The sequence below is a fragment of the Bos grunniens genome, chromosome 26, assembly GCF_055505025.1.
Source record: "Bos grunniens cultivar Pamir isolate PY7600 chromosome 26, Bosgru_T2T1.0, whole genome shotgun sequence".
NCBI classification, from domain to species: Eukaryota; Metazoa; Chordata; class Mammalia; order Artiodactyla; family Bovidae; genus Bos; species Bos grunniens.
The window spans coordinates 27,661,898-27,678,388 of record NC_141190.1 but is presented as its reverse complement, the minus strand read 5'-3'; the positions used below and the strand labels follow the sequence as shown (position 1 = coordinate 27,678,388).

The following is a 16,491-nucleotide window of genomic DNA, read 5'->3' as shown; positions in this document are numbered from 1 at the left end:
TGTGGCTGGATCCTGGTCACAGAAACTGCAGAGATTTTGCTGTTGGGGCTTTGGGGAAAGTGTTTCCTTTATAAGTAAAAACAAAACAAGCGCATATACACTGGAGGCTCTTTTTTCTTTGCTGGAAGTAACTATGTCTGCACAAGATGCAGAGAAGTGTCAGAGCCTCCTTGCAAACACGAGGGCAGGTAGCACCCAGTGCTGACACTGTCAGAGAGGAAATATGTGTATCACTTGAGTCCTTGATGACATTGTTAGACCAACTTAGTCTTGGAACCCCATGAACCCTGGACCACTTGTTGCATGAGATAATACATCCGTATCATTTGAGTCATTTTTAATACTCTGCTTCTTACACTAAAGTTATACTAACAGAATATGGTGGCTAAACCAAGAATCAAAATCTGGTCTTCTTCTGATTCCTAGGCCTTTGTTCTTTTCAGCAAAGCACACTGCCATCCTGATATTAAGGCCAATCGCAATAGAGCCAAATGTATCTCCCTGTTCTGATATTTATGTGTCCCTGCCCATAATCTCAGAGAAGGCAATGGGATCCCATGGATGGAGGAGCCTGGAAGGCTGCAGTCCATGGGGTCGCTAAGAGTCGTACATGACTGAGCAGCTTCCCTTTCACTTTTCACTTTCATGCATTGGAGAAGGCAATGGCAACCCACTCCAGTGTTCTTGTCTGGAGAATCCCAGGGGCAGGGGAGCCTGGCGGGCTGCCGTCTATGGGGTCGCACAGAGTCGGACACGACTGAAGTGACTTAGCAGCAGCAGCAGCAGCCGCCCATAGTCTAAGCTTGAGCTAAGCCTGGGGACCTGCTCTCTTTCTCTTGCAGTGTGAGCTTTCTCCTCTCTGGTCCCCTGCCGTCATGCTCCCTTCCCTTAGAATATCATCCAGGTAGCCCCTTGACTCCATTAGAATCACACATGTCCTTCTGGATCTAGCCTGAATGCCTCCTTTATAAGATGCTGTTCTTGATGATACTTTTCTTTCTTGCCCTCTAAAAGACATGCACGTTTTTCTCCTGCTGCATATCTTTTCCTTCCTTATTTTTAAACATCTTTGTACAGCTCAGCCTCTCTACTAGACTGTGAGTTTCCAGAAACTGGTACTGAGTCTCATTCCCTCATTGAGTCTTCATAGCACACATTTTTTATCCCTGCTTCTTAAGAAGGCATAATAAATGTTTATTGAATTAAATATGTAGAATTTTACAGCTGAAAGTTCTTTCTTCTGAACAAAGCTCCCATTTTCTGGAAATTATAGAAAGTTCTTATCCTTGGATTCATGATCCCCGTAGGATTCAGGAGATCAGGGGAATCGTTAATGGTATATTCATTGTTTTATGCTCATAGCTTTTATTAGATCAGATTCGTAAAGAATTCATGGCTCCTTAAAAGAATGAGAACCTCTGTTTAAGTTGGAAAGTTGAGTAAAGGCTTTCTGAGCCAAACACACGCTCCAGAGCATGCATGTTTTAGGAAAACCAGTGTTGTGAGTTTTCTTGCTTTCCCTAAAATTGGAGTACAAGGGAAACAACCAAAAACAAAACAACTTTCTGGCTGTTGAATATTCCTCTTACATTTTATCCCACTGTGCTATCCCCGTGAAAGATTATTCCACATCTCTTTGGGACCCTGATTATCCTGTCTCCATATTCACTTCCATACACATCTTTAAAAACATCCAACCTATTGTCTCTGGCAGGGTGGTGCAGGGAGCAGAAAAGGGTCATGTGCGACTGGGTGATGAGGGGACAGCAGGGCCTACATGAGGCCAGTTAAGGAAGAACGCAGGTAACCAGCTTCAGCCCCTGAACCAGCCTGCTGACATCACCCGTGTGGTTTTGCCAGTGCTCATTCAGAAGTGAATGAAGCCTCCTTCAGGAGAGCAGGGTTATAAGCTCTGACAAGCCTGAGTTCTTATGGAGTCTCCTTGTGCTGTACAGAGGCAGAACCCTGAATCACTAATGACTGAGAACATTACACAAGAAAATGTCTTGTTTTATAGACTAGGACCCCTGTTACCCTCTTCATTATTCAGGATTTGGAACTATAGACCCTTAGGAATGAAAAGACTTTAGAATCCCGTATTCAAAGTGCTCGCTATCAAGAAGCCCAGGGCACAGTTTTGTTTCTCTTATGATTAGATTCTACCTCCACAGTTGGACACAGAGCAAGGAAAAAAAAAAAGATTAAAAAGCATTCATAACTGAAAAATGAAAAAATGAGGAGACATGTCCTACTTAGAAATTCTAAGATTTCTCAGGGATGAGGGAGAGATGAGGTGAAGGTCAGTGGCCAGGCCAGGTGTCCTAGAGGGACTCAGATCTCCCTAAGTGTCCACTGGTTCTCCCAGCAAGCAGCATGCTGTCACTTCAGTCATGTGTGACTCTTGTGACGCCATGGACTGTAGCCTACCAGACTCCTCTGTTCATGGGATTCTCCAGGTAAAAATACTGAGATGGGTTGCCATACCCTTCTCCAGGGCATATTCCTGACCCAGGGATCGAACCTGGGTCTCCTGCATTGGCAGGCAGGTTCTTTACCATGAGCTCCAACTGGGAAGCCTAAGAGCTACCCTAAATTCATAGTTTAAGAAGAACAGAAAGCTTACTAAACTCCTTCAGGAAAGCGTCTTAGTCCACTGCTGCTACCCGCTGCGTTGCTACTCATGAGCAAAATAATTAGGAGAGGCCACGCAAGAGAGTTCCGGAAAGATCTATTTCTGCTTTATTGACTATGCCAAAGCCTTTGACTGTGTGGATCACAATAAACTGTGGAAAATTCTGAAAGAGATGGGAATACCAGACCACCTGACCTGCCTCATGAGAAACCTGTATACAGGTCAGGAAGCAACAGTTAGAACTGGACATGGAACAACAGACTGGTTCCAAATAGGAAAAGGAGTATGTCAAGGCTGTATATTGTCACCCTGCTTGTTTAACTTTAGAGTACATCATGAGAAATGCTGGGCTGGAAGAAGCACAAGCTGGAATCAAGATTGCCGGGAGAAATATCAATAACCTCAGATATGCAGATGACACCACCCTTATGGCAGAAAGTGAAGAGGAACTAAAAAGCCTCTTGATGAAGGTAAAAGTGGAGAGTGAAAAAGTTGGCTTAAAGCTCAACATTCAGAAAACGAAGACCATGGCATCTGGTCTCATCACTTCATGGCAAATAGATGGGGAAACAGTGGAAACAGTGACTGACTTTATTTTTGGGGGCTCCAAAATCACTGCAGATGGTGACTTCAGCCATGAAATTAAAAGACACTTACTCCTTAGAAAGTTATGACCAACCTAGACAGCATATTAAAAAGCAGAGACATTACTTTGCCAACAAAGGTCCGTCTAGTCAAGGCTATGGTTTTTCCAGTGGTCATGTATGGATGTGAGAGTTGGACTGTGAAGAAAGCTGAGTGCCAAAGAATTGATGCTTTTGAACTGTGGTGTTGGAGAAGACTCTTGAGAACCCCCTGGACTGCAAGGAGATCCAACCAGTCCATCCTAAAGGAGATCAGTCCTGGGTGTTCTTTGGAAGGAATGATGTTGAAGCTGAAACTCCAGTACTTTGGCCACCTCATGTGAATAGCTGATGCATTGGAAAAGACCCTGATGCTGGGAAAGATTGAAGGCAAGAGGAGAAGGGGACGACAGAGGATGAGATGATTGGATGGCATCACTGACTCAGTGGACATGGGTTTGGGTTTTTCCCTAACAAACTTTTTGGTCAAACCCAATATTTATCAAATCAGCCTTGATCACATTGACTGGAATTTATACTTAAATGCTATATACTTGAACTTGGAATTAAATCTGTACATTAAAAGTATTTACCAAATGAATAAAAGTAAATGACCATTTATATGTATTTTTAAGTACATATGTTTTACTTGATTAATAGGTTCCAGTGTTTTTTGTTTTATTTGAAAAATACACAGAAATGATAGACAATAAAACTAGAATAGATGGACAATTGTGTTAACCTCTTTTACTCATCTAATGGTGGTAGTTTTGGCTGTGGCCCTTTAACAGATGCTAATTCTATAAAACAGTATTGATAATTAACCATAACAGAAAAACAAACAATAACAAATCAACCTTATATAGTGACATATCATCATTCAGGAGTAAGGTGGTGAATAATCCATGTAGATAGAAAAGGGGAAAAACAGAGGGGAAAAGAAACTTCAAATAATCGATTGAAGCATAACTAAAGGTTAGCAGTTCTCCCTTCTTTCTTGCTTTCATTCTGAAAACGAAAGATTAGATTGATTCAAGCAGATATGCTTTGAAATGCCATAAAGTATTGGTGCAGTATTGACAAGCTGCCTGAGTGTATCACTGGCATTTTCATTTTACTAGCCCAGCAAGAAGAATCAGGGAGTGGATTTTTACCTCCCTGCCCACCTGCCTGTGAATTGCTCAAACAGCTTCTGCGTGTGCATGTGAGCGGCTCCACACTGTTACATGCTGGGTTAAAAAGGTTCCTTCTCTGGGGCTCCAGTGGCTTCCCTCATCAGATGGATGGGAAATGCAGTTTGTGGCCGGCTGAACTTCATTATTTAGTTTACTGCCGTCTTGTATCAAGAGAGCAACTACCGAGAAACGCTTTATGCCCACACCCCCGTTTTCTTGGTGGGGAATTTGTAGGCCTGTTCTGCAAAATCATACCGAGGTAGAGCAACGACATCTCTGTGTCTTCAAACAAACAGCCACCCCGCTGTCGCTGATCAGCGTTCCTGGGATGGCGGTGATTGAAATTTAGCACTTAGAGCAACTTATTTGGCACACGGATCTGTTAAGCATATGCCCCCACCGCAGGCCTGCCATCTGACATGCCCATAGGGCACCCAGCACCTCGCACATGCTCACATTTTGCTAAGAAAGTCAGTTTTGAACAGATCCTTGAAGGAAGTCTGTGCAGTGGTTAAAGAGAGGGGTGGCCTTAGAGCTCAGGTCCTCAGATTTGTGCCTGTTTTGGGGTGACCGTGGTCCTTCATCCCCTTGAAGTTGGAACAAACCTAAGGCATGGAGTTCCAGTTCGCTTGCTGTGAAAGAAGTGATCAGAATCCTCTCACTGGTGCCTGTGTCTTCAGTAAAGCAAGCCTTGTGCTAGCAGAGTAGAACCATGAAGGATTCAGCAGCTCCTTGGTAGCTTGCTGGCTTGGAATTCAAGGTTAGACCGTTCTGTGCTCACTGTGGCTACAACTGATCCCTTGGCCTTCAGAGGAAATCCAAAAATCAATGTCAACATTTTTATGCTAAGCTGGAAACAACAGGACTGGGCCGAATGTTCTAGGTTATGACTATCAAGAGAGAAATACGAACCTCAACAGAAAACAAGGCAGAGCTATTAGGCTCTTCTCATTATGTAAGGAGAGCAAATAAGGGCTGAGACCATCCATGGTTAGAAACACGCTGCTCTGTTGAATCTTCCCCAGTGTCGTGGCACTCCTACGCTTCACTTAACCAGGCAGAGCTAGGTCAGGGCTGCCGGCAACAAAGGCAGCCGCTTTCTGATGCTGCCATGATGGGCGTGAGTTCTGGTGTGTCCCAGTCCACCAGGCCTTATCTGTATTTATGTTCTTTTCTGGTGTCAGGCAAAATTCTGGGCTCCTAGTAAATGCTTAAGAGGTGTTGAATTCTGAAAGAATGAGCTAAATTGTTTGGGTTCCTCTGAATGAGGTTGAAGAAAAGCAACAAGTTAAAATTATAGGAAGATTTGCCGAGAAGCAAATAAAGCTTAAGTTTCAGTGTTAATTACACAGACCCTTTCCCAGGCTGTGCAGATCGGAACTCATGACTTTGTGTTTTGTTTCTTATAAAGAGATACCTAAATTCTGTAAGCTCTAGGACCCAGGGTCCAGTTTTAGCTGTTTAAGGGAAGGCACTGACAACTGAAGTGAAAGTTGCTCAGTTGTGTCCGACTCTTTGCAACCCCATGGACTATGCAGTCCATGGAATTCTCTAGGCCAGAATACTGGAGTGGGTAGCCTTTCCCGTCTCCAGGGGATCGTCCCATCCCAGGGATTGAACCGAGGTCTCCTGCATTGCAGGCGGATTCTTTATCAGCTGAACCACAAGGAAAGCCCAGGCACTGGTAAACCCTTCCCCAATCAGTGTAAGTGGATGCTGCAACAATTCATTCAATTATGTTAAGCACCAGTTAAAGGAATTCTAAGTCCTCCCTTGGGCCATTTCAGTTCTATGAAATTGTAATTGTTTGAAACTAACCGTGATGTCTTCTTTTGCCTTCAGGTGATTCTCATTTTGACAAAGCTGTTTGACTATAACCTGGGGAGCATCACTGAGAGCTCGCTTTGGAGGTAAGGAAATTGAGCTAACAGTTACAGTCTTATTTCAACATGATGCCCTCGGCCAGGCTGCTCCCTCCTCACCCCTGTTTCCTAGTGAGAAGGTTTCTGGTTATGTGTACCCTTTCTTCTCTGTCTGCTCTTTGTTTTCCTAACCATGGGTAGGGTTTTTGTTGTTGTTTTTACCAGAAGGGCCAGATCCTTTCTTTGTATAGACCTCTTCTTTTGGTCAGAAGTCTTTTTGCTAAGGTGTTCATTAGGTTGTCTTTATGGATGTTGGTTCCCATAGTTCTCACCAATCGTGAGCTTATTGGGGTGGAAATGAAAGAATAAGGATGTCTTTGCAGAGGGGATCAGTATAACTCAAGGCCTGAAAAACCCAGGCAGGCTCCCAGGGCAACACTTTCACAGCTGCTTTTCTGTGGTTCTGCAGCACAGAGGTGTGCACACACACATGCATGCGTGGGATTCACACTACTGGGCCATATATATATATATATATATAAAGTGTATAGTGAGTGATTTTTCAAATGGATGAACAAATCCTTTAAGAGGGTAGACTAACTCATTGGATTTGGCACAAAAGCAAGTCCTCGGATACCCAGACAGTTATTCTGTCCTCCTTTATTCTTGAAAACTATACATTCTCTTGTTTCATTTTGTTTCTTAAAAAAATCTGCTTGATTTATCTCATTCCTCTTTGGCTCTTCTCCAGTAGCCTGGGTCATGTGCTCAAACCCGAACTAGTCCCTGAAGTCTCAGAGAGAGCCTTCTCTAATTGGCCAGGTCTGGATCACATGATGATCCCTGAGCCTGAAAGGATGGAGACAGACTTCAGAGATGAAATTCATACATAGACACATGGACTCTTTTACATACATGCACACACACAAAGGCAGGAGTGGTCTGGACAGACCAAACTTAGTAGTGACCACATAAGATCAGTGGGAGGTTCCATTAACTCAGTTCTCAAGACCAGGAGAGACTGGCTGCTGGCTCTGAGTCTCAATGCTGAGGTCTAGGGAGAAAGACTCCAGTCACCCTATTTGACAGCTGTTCCCCCTGCTCCCAGTACACTCGACAGTGGCTGGGGAGGGAAAGCTGATTTTCATGGTAGCAGTTTGGTTGTAGGGCCTTCCTCTGTTGGGGAATGTGGTGGTCATACAAGAGGTGGCTCATGGATTGAATAGACACCCCAAAAGAATGTACCAGACCCCACAAGAAGATTGTTCATTAAATTTCATTTTCACTTGATGTCTATTTTTTATTAGACTTGACACCATGTATAAGAAGCTCCAAATAAGTTGTCCTATGCTCTGGGAGAGCCCTACTATACTAAAGAAAAGGCTAGATTCTGTTATTTTATTTGTTGTCAGGCATTTCAATTAGTGAGCTCTTTTCCCGATGAAGAGGCCAATTATGCAGAGTTTCTGTCCCAAGGAAATTTATGTAACTGAATTCAAGTGTAGGAGGTTTGGTAGGAGCCTCTAAAAGTACAGTTCTTTAATACATTAAGGGCCTGACTCCTGCTGTATTGTTTAAATTCAGTACCTGTTTGTCAGCATCTCTGAGTAAGCTTATGCTTCCTTGATCAATTTCTCTAATGTATGTGCATAAATGAAAATAAAAGCCAGCTTTTACTCTGTGGTGCATCTGCCATCTAAAGTGTTATTGGTGTATTAGAAAATTAAAAGATGTGCAGTTCTGTTTCCGTGGGATAGAGGCAGAGCAGCCATAACTGTCACTCTGAATAGTCCTAGGAAGGGCACTCTGGAGGGATATGAGGAACAGCTTGTCCTGGACTGCAGAAGCACACGTCCAGCACGCATCTCTCTCTCTGTTGGGGCACTATTACTGATGCCCCAGTCTAGGAGGACTATTCTTTTCTGATCTTAAGGAATCAGGTTAGTGAAATAAAAATGATATCTCATTCTAGCGGTATCAGACCTCCCTTCTGAGGGAGCAAACTCTGTGGGCTTTAGCTTGGGAAAGTGTGGCAAGAGTGACCTGCTTACTTTTCCATCTTAGAACCAATTTCACTGGAGAATATATACGTATATGTACACAAACACACACACATTCATAAAAACACACATATACATACATACACATATACACACATGCATGAAAAAGTAAAGTGTTAGTCGCACAGTTGTGTCTGACTCTTTGCAGGCTCCTTTGTCCATGGAATTCTCCTGGCAGGAATACTGGAGTGTGTTGCCATGCCCCCCTCCAGGGGATTGTTCCGACCCAGGAATTAAACTCGGGTCTCCTGCATTGCAGGCAGATTCTTTACCATCTGAGCCTCCTAGGAAACCTATATGCATATGTGTGAAAGTAGATCAGTCATCTCCGCCTGTTTGCAACTCCATGGACTATACAGTCCATGGAATTCTCCAGGCCAAAATACTGGAGTGGGTAGCCTTTCCCTTCTCCAGGGGATCTTTCCAACCCAGGAATCGAACCCAGGTCTCCCTCTTTGCAGGCGGATTCCTTACCAGCTGAGCCACCAGGGAAGCCCCATATATATGCATGTGTACCTATAATATGTATGTGTATATACGCATATATATTTGCTTTTCTAACATACCCAAAGTAATCATTTGCCTCATATGCCATGTTCTACATGTCTTATCATGTTCTGCATGTTTTGTCATGTTCTACATGTCATATGTGGCAAATTATTACTGTGGGTGTTCTATTCTATTGCAACTGCTCATTTTAATACTTTATAGGAGACTACATGCTTGAGTTAAAATATAATTTAGAGAAGAGGAAAGGAGAAAGAAAAATTATTTATAAAACTTCCTAGTTGCATTTCAGGGCTGCATTTTTTGAGTGGCTTATGGTACCCATATTCAGTCTTTAGGGAGCCTTTTCTGGGTGTTAACTTAGGACAGGGACAGGCCTGGATGGGTCAAGAATGGGGACCAGGAAATGAGGTCCTCAGGGCCCTGTGTCTTCTAATTCAGTCCTACTGAAGGAGACTAGACTGCTCGGCGTTGGCTCATTTTCTCCTGCACAAGCTTGTACTTTCTTCTCAGAAAACCTGCCTATGCCTACAGTTGGGGGTTTACTAGGGGCACAGACCATATTTTAGAAATTCTCATGGCACTCACGGCACTGGATTCAGGACATAGCACATAGATAATGCTCAATAAATATCTGGTTTTGGACAGGCTAGGAAGTACTACAATTTTATCTCTACTGCATGGTCACGAACATACAACTCTGTTTCTCACTCATTTATTCAACACAGATGAATTGATTAACTCCTCTAGGCCTTGTATTGTTCTTGTCTGGGAAAGGGAGGGTGATTAAATACACAGATCCACAGCATATAGGCTTTGCCTTCTAGGACTTCGTTGTTTAGAGAGGCTAAGCTCTATGGACAGTTAAAATGAGAGAGAACTGTACTTGTCTGTAATCTGCCTTGTGTAATTACATTGAATAAGGTCCTTACACAGCACCCGGAGCTGCCAGATCCCAGAATGTGTTTAATCTAATGTAAATAGACAAACTGTCATACAAATATTAAGTGTTAGCATAAAGATATGAGATAAGTGTTGCTTCTTTACTTTGCTCATGCTTGTATTTTCTCTTTGCAACTAGACTTTATGTCCTTAAACCCAACACCTTTCTGGTTTCATGGTAATGGCAGTGATACTTTGCTAATGAAAATAATGACAACAATAATAAAAGTTAACTTTGATCAGGCTCTAAGTTCAGTGCTTGACATGCATTATTGCATCCTCCTAGTTCATTTTTACAGTATGCCAAGGTCACACAATTTGTAAATAATAGCCCACACACTTACAGGCACATTAGTTAATAAACTTCATTCATTTCACTGCTTATTGATCATCTAGAGTCCTGTCTGCCTTCGGGTAGATCTTGCTGTACCTAAACAAACAACATTTTAATCATACATACATATATGATTATTATCTATCTGTTTATCTTAAAATCAGAGTTTTCAAAGCATTATAACATTTTGAACAGCATTTTCCCTATTCCAGAAAAATACTGCGCAACAGGGAAATGGTTTCTTGTCCAGCAAACAGATACATGGACTTTCTGATTGAGCCTGTATTCTTTATGACTTTTACCAGCTGCGTAGTCCCAAAAGGGCAAGTGGCAGATGCCTCCAGGGTGTTAGGGTAGGAAAGAAGCCAGAAAAACAGCTGACCTTGCACTGGTGTTCTAGGGTTTTCAACCTTGCTAATCAACAAACCTAGGCTGACGGAGCAAGATGCCACTCTTCCAAATTAATGAGGTTCGGCTCCCAGTTGGTCTTGTCATTGATTACACCTTAATCCTGGAGCTGGTTGTTGATTTTGTTTTGTTTTGTGTGGTCCTTCACTCCAGGAGTCAAACTGAGAGGCAAAGGGGATGATCTGCCCCAGAACAATTAATTACACCTCAGGATCTTCTTCATTTTCCAGAGGATTAAGCTGTGAGACTTGGTAGAGCTGGTGGTTTTACCATATTGAAGCAAGATAAGCTTAAAGGTTGAGATAAATAAAATGTCAAAATCTAGATACAGTATCTCTTGAGAAGAAATGTATTAATCCCTGTGCCAGGGTAATCAGCACTCTGCTGAGAGGCTTAGCTGGTGAGAAAGCCTCAGGCAGTTGCGAAGGGCCTAAAGGTGTACTCTCTTAAAGGGACGCACAGCCTACCAAGGGCCTGTTGTAGAGCTTGCCCGGCCTGACTGATGCTCAAATTCACTGCTGTCCTATTTTCCGATCCACATGAAACATAAGCTTATGAAAAGATCTCCACTATTATGGACGACTCAAGCAGCAGTTCCTGCTTTTGTGGAACGAAGGTTAAAGTGGGGAAATGGATCAGGTCATTTGATTCAGCACTGGGAGCCAGCCCTGTTTCCTTGTCACCTGAGTTGCTTTGTTTCATGTTGGGTGTTACAGCGACTGTCAAGAGAAGCGTCCCCATCACATCTTTGTGGAGAGAATGCTGCAGAGGGCTTTGAGGCAGCTTCTGTGTGGGGTTGGCTGCAGCTAGTACTTCCTGGAGAACTCCAGGGATTCAGGCTGACAGAAGCTGACCTGAAGATGCTGACTTTCGGCCAACCCTGTGGATAATTCCCACTAGCTGGAAGTCTCTTCCTTCCCACTCCTCCTCCAGGGGAAAAGCAGAGAGTGACATGAATAGGCTGTTAGACTCAGCTTGGAAGGATGTTTTGCCACACAATTCAGCTTTCAGTCAGTTACAGATACAAAGATTTAGAACAGGGATATGTGGGTGTGCTGTCAGATCAGACTCTTTGTGACCTCATGGACTGTAGCCCACCAGGCTCCTCTGTCCATGGGGTTTTCCAGGCAAGAATACTGAAGTGGATTGCCATTTCCTTCTCTAGGAGATCTTCCCAACCTAGGGATTGAACCTGTGTCTCTTGAGGCTCCTGCATTGGCAGGTGGATTCTTTAGCACTGAGCTACCTGGGAAGCCCCTGGCCAATGCAAGTGCTGCCAATGGCAGCCTACTCCAGGACTCCATGGACAGAGGAGCCTGGTGGGCTGCAATCCATGGGATCACAGAGAGTTGGACATGACTGAGAGTGCGGGCGTGCGCAAATGCGCAAGCGCGCGCACACACACACACACGCCCTATACATCCTGAAAAAGAAAAATCGAATAAAGCTAGAGTGTGAAATTTCTGTGTAAGAGGGCTCTTCATGTCACACAAGTCCAGTGATGTTAATCATCCCTGTGTTGCAAGTGTTTAGTGCCTGCCTAATGGCCCCCAGGAGAGAGTCAGGCTCCCCAGCCGGATCAGGAGGTGCCTTGGGAGTCTGGACTCCTTTGACTTAATAACTCCTATTCCCACCCAATGTATTTGTGTCATAGAGAGCTACTTGTAGTTCCTGGGCTTACAAATTCAGTTTTTAATCTTATTGTTTTTAAGAAATCAAAAGGAATGTGTGCTCATTATAATAAACCATACAGTTAGAGGCAGAAGAATTGTTAGTCTTTTCCTTCTCACACAGATTCAGCTTCCCTGAGGTCAGTGATGCTAAGCATTTTGGGTGATTCTGTCCGCATCATTGTGACCAGACTCAAAAATACCAGGAGATATATACACATATCAAGACCACTTTTTTTGTTTGTTTGAGCAAATAGGAGTAACTATTCACAGGACTCTGACAACCTGTTATTTTCACTTACCAGTGAGTCATGAGTGTCCGTCCAGACGAATACATTAAGAAAAATAGGTCAGGTTTATAAGCATCAATTAGTACGGATGTTGTATACTGAATTTAACTACTGCATGCTTAATTAACTTATGTAGTGCTTCTTTTGAGCCAAGAAGTGTTCTCAGTGCTTTTTTACCTTCATAAAAACCCTTTAAAGTGAAAATTACTAGTATCCCAGGTTTACAGATGGGAGAACTGAGGCTTAGAAAAATTAAGTACTGGGCCCAATGGTCATGCAGTTGGTGAGTGTGAGCTGGATCCTGGGTGTGCTCTCTTAAGTCCAAGCTACACTGCTTCTCTATGCCTTTTTATTTGATTTTTATTCTAATTTCTACAATATTACTATTACATATGTGTGTGTTAGCCCCTCAGTTGTGTCCAACTCTTTGTGACCCCATGAACTGTAGCCCACCAGGCTCCTCTATTCATGGATTCTCCAGGCAAGAATATTGGAGTGAGCAGCCAATCCCTTCTCCAGGGGATCTTCCCTACCCAGGGATCAAACCCAGGTCTCCTACATTGCAAGCAGATTCTTTACCATCGGAGCCATCAGGGAAGCCCTATTTATTACATATAGTGCTTCAATCAGCATGTTTGTAAACATGTTCTTACATTCTGCTAATTTTATCTCTGTAAATTACTCTAGAGTCCTAAAGGTTGTATTGCTGTTTCAAAACCTAATGCATTTATAGTGTTAACAGATACCTGAGATTACTTTCCAAGATGGATGGGATAATTCATATACCCACAGGCAACAAGAGACTGTACATTTCCCTATAATGTCACCAGAACTGGCTATTTTTTATACTTAAAATTTTGCTGTCTGTTTAGTGAAAATGATGTCTTGATTGCAGTGTTTAAAGGGATTTTCTGTGACTACCAGTGACACTGAGTATCTTTTCATATGTGTATTGGTCTGTGACACTCTTGAACCCCTGTCTCCATCTCTCCTCTCTTTCTAAGCAAAGGTAATTGCTTCTTCCTCAGTAATCCTGAATGTATTATATAAATGGTTATCAGGTGTATATTTATTTGGTTTGTTTTAATAAACATCTACTAGCCTGGTGGGCTGCTGTCTATGGGGTCTCACAGAGCCGGACACGATCGAAGAGACTTAGCAGCAGCAGCAGCAGCAGCCCCCTTTTTTATGCCAGGCACTGTGCTAGGTAGACACTAGGAGTAACAGATTGCTTGTTTCATAAAGAAATTCAAAACTAGTGAACGGCAGACACTCACTGGGTGATCATAGAAGTGTGACAAATGCAGTGCCAAAGTTATGCACACGTTATTGTCCATGTTCATTTATTTCCACACTAGCCTGGAAACTCAAAGACTGTGACTGTCTCTTACTTATTTTTGTTCACTTGGCACCTGAAATATAACTTCACATGTATTATCTTTTTTTGTTTTTTTGTTTTTTTTGCTTAGAAATAGTATGTTGAGTATTGGTTCAGGGTCTTCTCTGAAAGTCAGATCTGTGCTGTGTACTTATTTAATCCTAAATTTTTAAACTCAAGCCTTCCGTATAGGAAATACTGTTTTCAATAATGTGCTACATGACCTTGTGAAATATCACTGCATTGCACTCAAAGAGTAAGAACACAGGCAGTACCAAGTGTGAAGAGTCCAGATTCAAGTCAGGGAATCCACTAATATCCATCGAACACTAGGCATGCACATTGGAGGTTGTCAAAATCTTCCTGCATACCTCCTATTTCTGTAGGGATCTGGCTGAGTTCTGCCCAAAGATGCTGTTGGCTTTCCTGAGATGTCTGTGAGGGTCTGGACTCAGATCGCATGTTTTCACTTCTCATTTGCCTTGGTGATTGGCTATGCTGAGTTCTCCACTTCTCCTTTTAGTAAGTAATAGATGAGATACACACAAAAGCTATCATTGCCCTGAGGGTGTAGTAATTTTATCAGTGTGACCTTAGGAAAGAGTAAAGCAAATGCAGAACAACTGGCATTCCAATATCAAGTCTGGTTATAAACTCAGAAAGTGGTTTCGGATGTCAGTTTTGGTTTTCCTACCTTGCCATTGAACAGTACATGATGGAATCCTAACATCTATGTTGTCCCTTGAGATTGAGGTCACCACCATCCAATTCCAATAGGAACCCAATCCTTCCATATCCTCATAACCTCTCAAAGGAATTTCTTCCTCACTTGATGCTTTGTTCTGTCCTTTGAAGTCAAAACTTGAGCTTATCATTAATAAGTAAGTAAACAGGGGCAGTGGATGTTCTTTGGGTCTAGAGCTCTGCCCTGGGTACAAGGAAGGTCAAAAGATACCCAAGATACAATTAAATTCTTACCTTTCACCAGCATACAATCTCATTATTCAGTCAACATGACTAGCTTGTCATCATTTTTTAGGTCTCAACCTGAATACCATCTTATTTTTAAAAACTTATCGGTGCCCACTTATTAAAAGGAGACTCTTGTTTCTTTTTACCATAGCTCTTTGTTCCTTTCATTTACTGTGTGTCCTGATGTCTAATGATTCTAGTTATCATTTATTCAGTGGCCGATGCCACCAGTATTTCAATTGTATTTCAAACGCCAAGGAAAGTGCATGGCCCGTAGACAGACATTCAAGTGAGATTTCTCAATTCATTGAATGTGTAAGTAAATACATGCCTAGAATCATGGTAAATTGTGTGAATCCAGATACATAAAAGATTTGATTGTGCTCTTAAGGAATTCACAGTGGGAGAGAGATAAATAAATGAGAAATTAGTGCATCAAATGTCATAATAGAGGTATTGTAATATGACCCAGGTTGAAGAAGGGAAAGGATATCTGATTTGAATCTTGAGGAACAAGTAAGAATCACACTAGTAAATGGGGCTGTTTATTTACTGAGAATATACTGTATTCTAAGCACCTTTAAGTGATGATAGTCTGGCATATTGAGGAAACTGTACAAGATTGGAATATACTCTATGTGTGTAATATTGGAATATATTCTGTGTATGGAGAGGATGTTTGGAGATGATTTTGGAAAAATAGAAGTGGGGTAATTCATATTTTTCTGTGCTAATTATTCTGATATTTATCCCCATTGAAGTATCATTTTTTTGGTTTGGGGCAAGAGGGAAACTTGATGAAGTGTGAATTTTAGGAAAATAAATGAATCATGGTGTCCTGTTGAGAATTTCACTTGGGAAACAACAAAACTGGTGACCGTGGGAATAGCAGTCAGTGGTATCAGAGGAGCTGAGAAGGGATTGACTTATTTTAGGCCACGAAGGAAAGGAATATGAGGTATGGAAGTGGGTAGTGGTGGTGATTTCAATAAATCTTTTAAAGTGAAAATGAATAGGGCCATTTGGATGAGGGAGAAGGTGAAAGGGAGACATGGTTTTCTTGCCTTGGTCTTGGATAGTCCAGTGGGTGGCGAGGTTATTTACTACATACATCTGCTCTGTTGACAACTCCTGAGCACTTTCTCTTAGTGAAGGAGAAAAGGATATGGAGGCAACTCTTTCAAGGAAGAAGATTTGAAGGGACATAAAGGAAGACATATAAAAATATAAAAGAGGTCATAGACTAAAGGCATATCTTCCTTTCCGTAAGTGAGGACAACCCTGTTTTATGGGGGTTGAATCCATGGAAAGAGATTAAAAATGTAGAACTTAGGAGGGAGTAAAACTGGTCCAGGATTGAGCGGCAGAGAGTATATGGATTTGGAGCTTCTATGGTTGGGGGGCGGGTAATCCAGCTATGGTGATCAAGGTGGATGAGGAGTAGACCAGAGCAGGAGCATTGCTTCTCTTTTAGCAAGAAGGGAAGCCAGGTGGTTTGGAGCAGCTGCTAAGGAGCCATGAGGAAGGCCTACTCAGGGAAAGCAGGGGTAGCTCTGGGTGATGCTGAGAGCCCAGCTGGGGCCACGGCCTAGGGGTCAGTGTGGCTGTTTTCACTCCAGTGAGCAGGGGTCATCCTCA

At 42.5% G+C, this 16,491-nt stretch overlaps 1 protein-coding gene across 6 annotated transcripts in view; it reads left to right on the top strand.

Annotated features, from left to right (window-relative positions):
• Positions 1 to 16,491, top strand: part of SORCS1 (sortilin related VPS10 domain containing receptor 1) — a 576,007-nt gene that overhangs the window by 214,179 nt on the left and 345,337 nt on the right. For all 6 annotated transcript variants that reach the window (XR_015155388.1, XM_086377870.1, XM_086377867.1 and 3 more), the window contains exon 2: positions 6,273 to 6,340. Coding sequence is in view for 5 of the 6 variants with exons in the window: in XM_086377870.1 (XP_086233996.1) it covers positions 6,273 to 6,340 (68 nt within the window). In the remaining variant the exon portion in view is untranslated. The remainder of the gene's footprint in view (positions 1 to 6,272; positions 6,341 to 16,491) is intronic.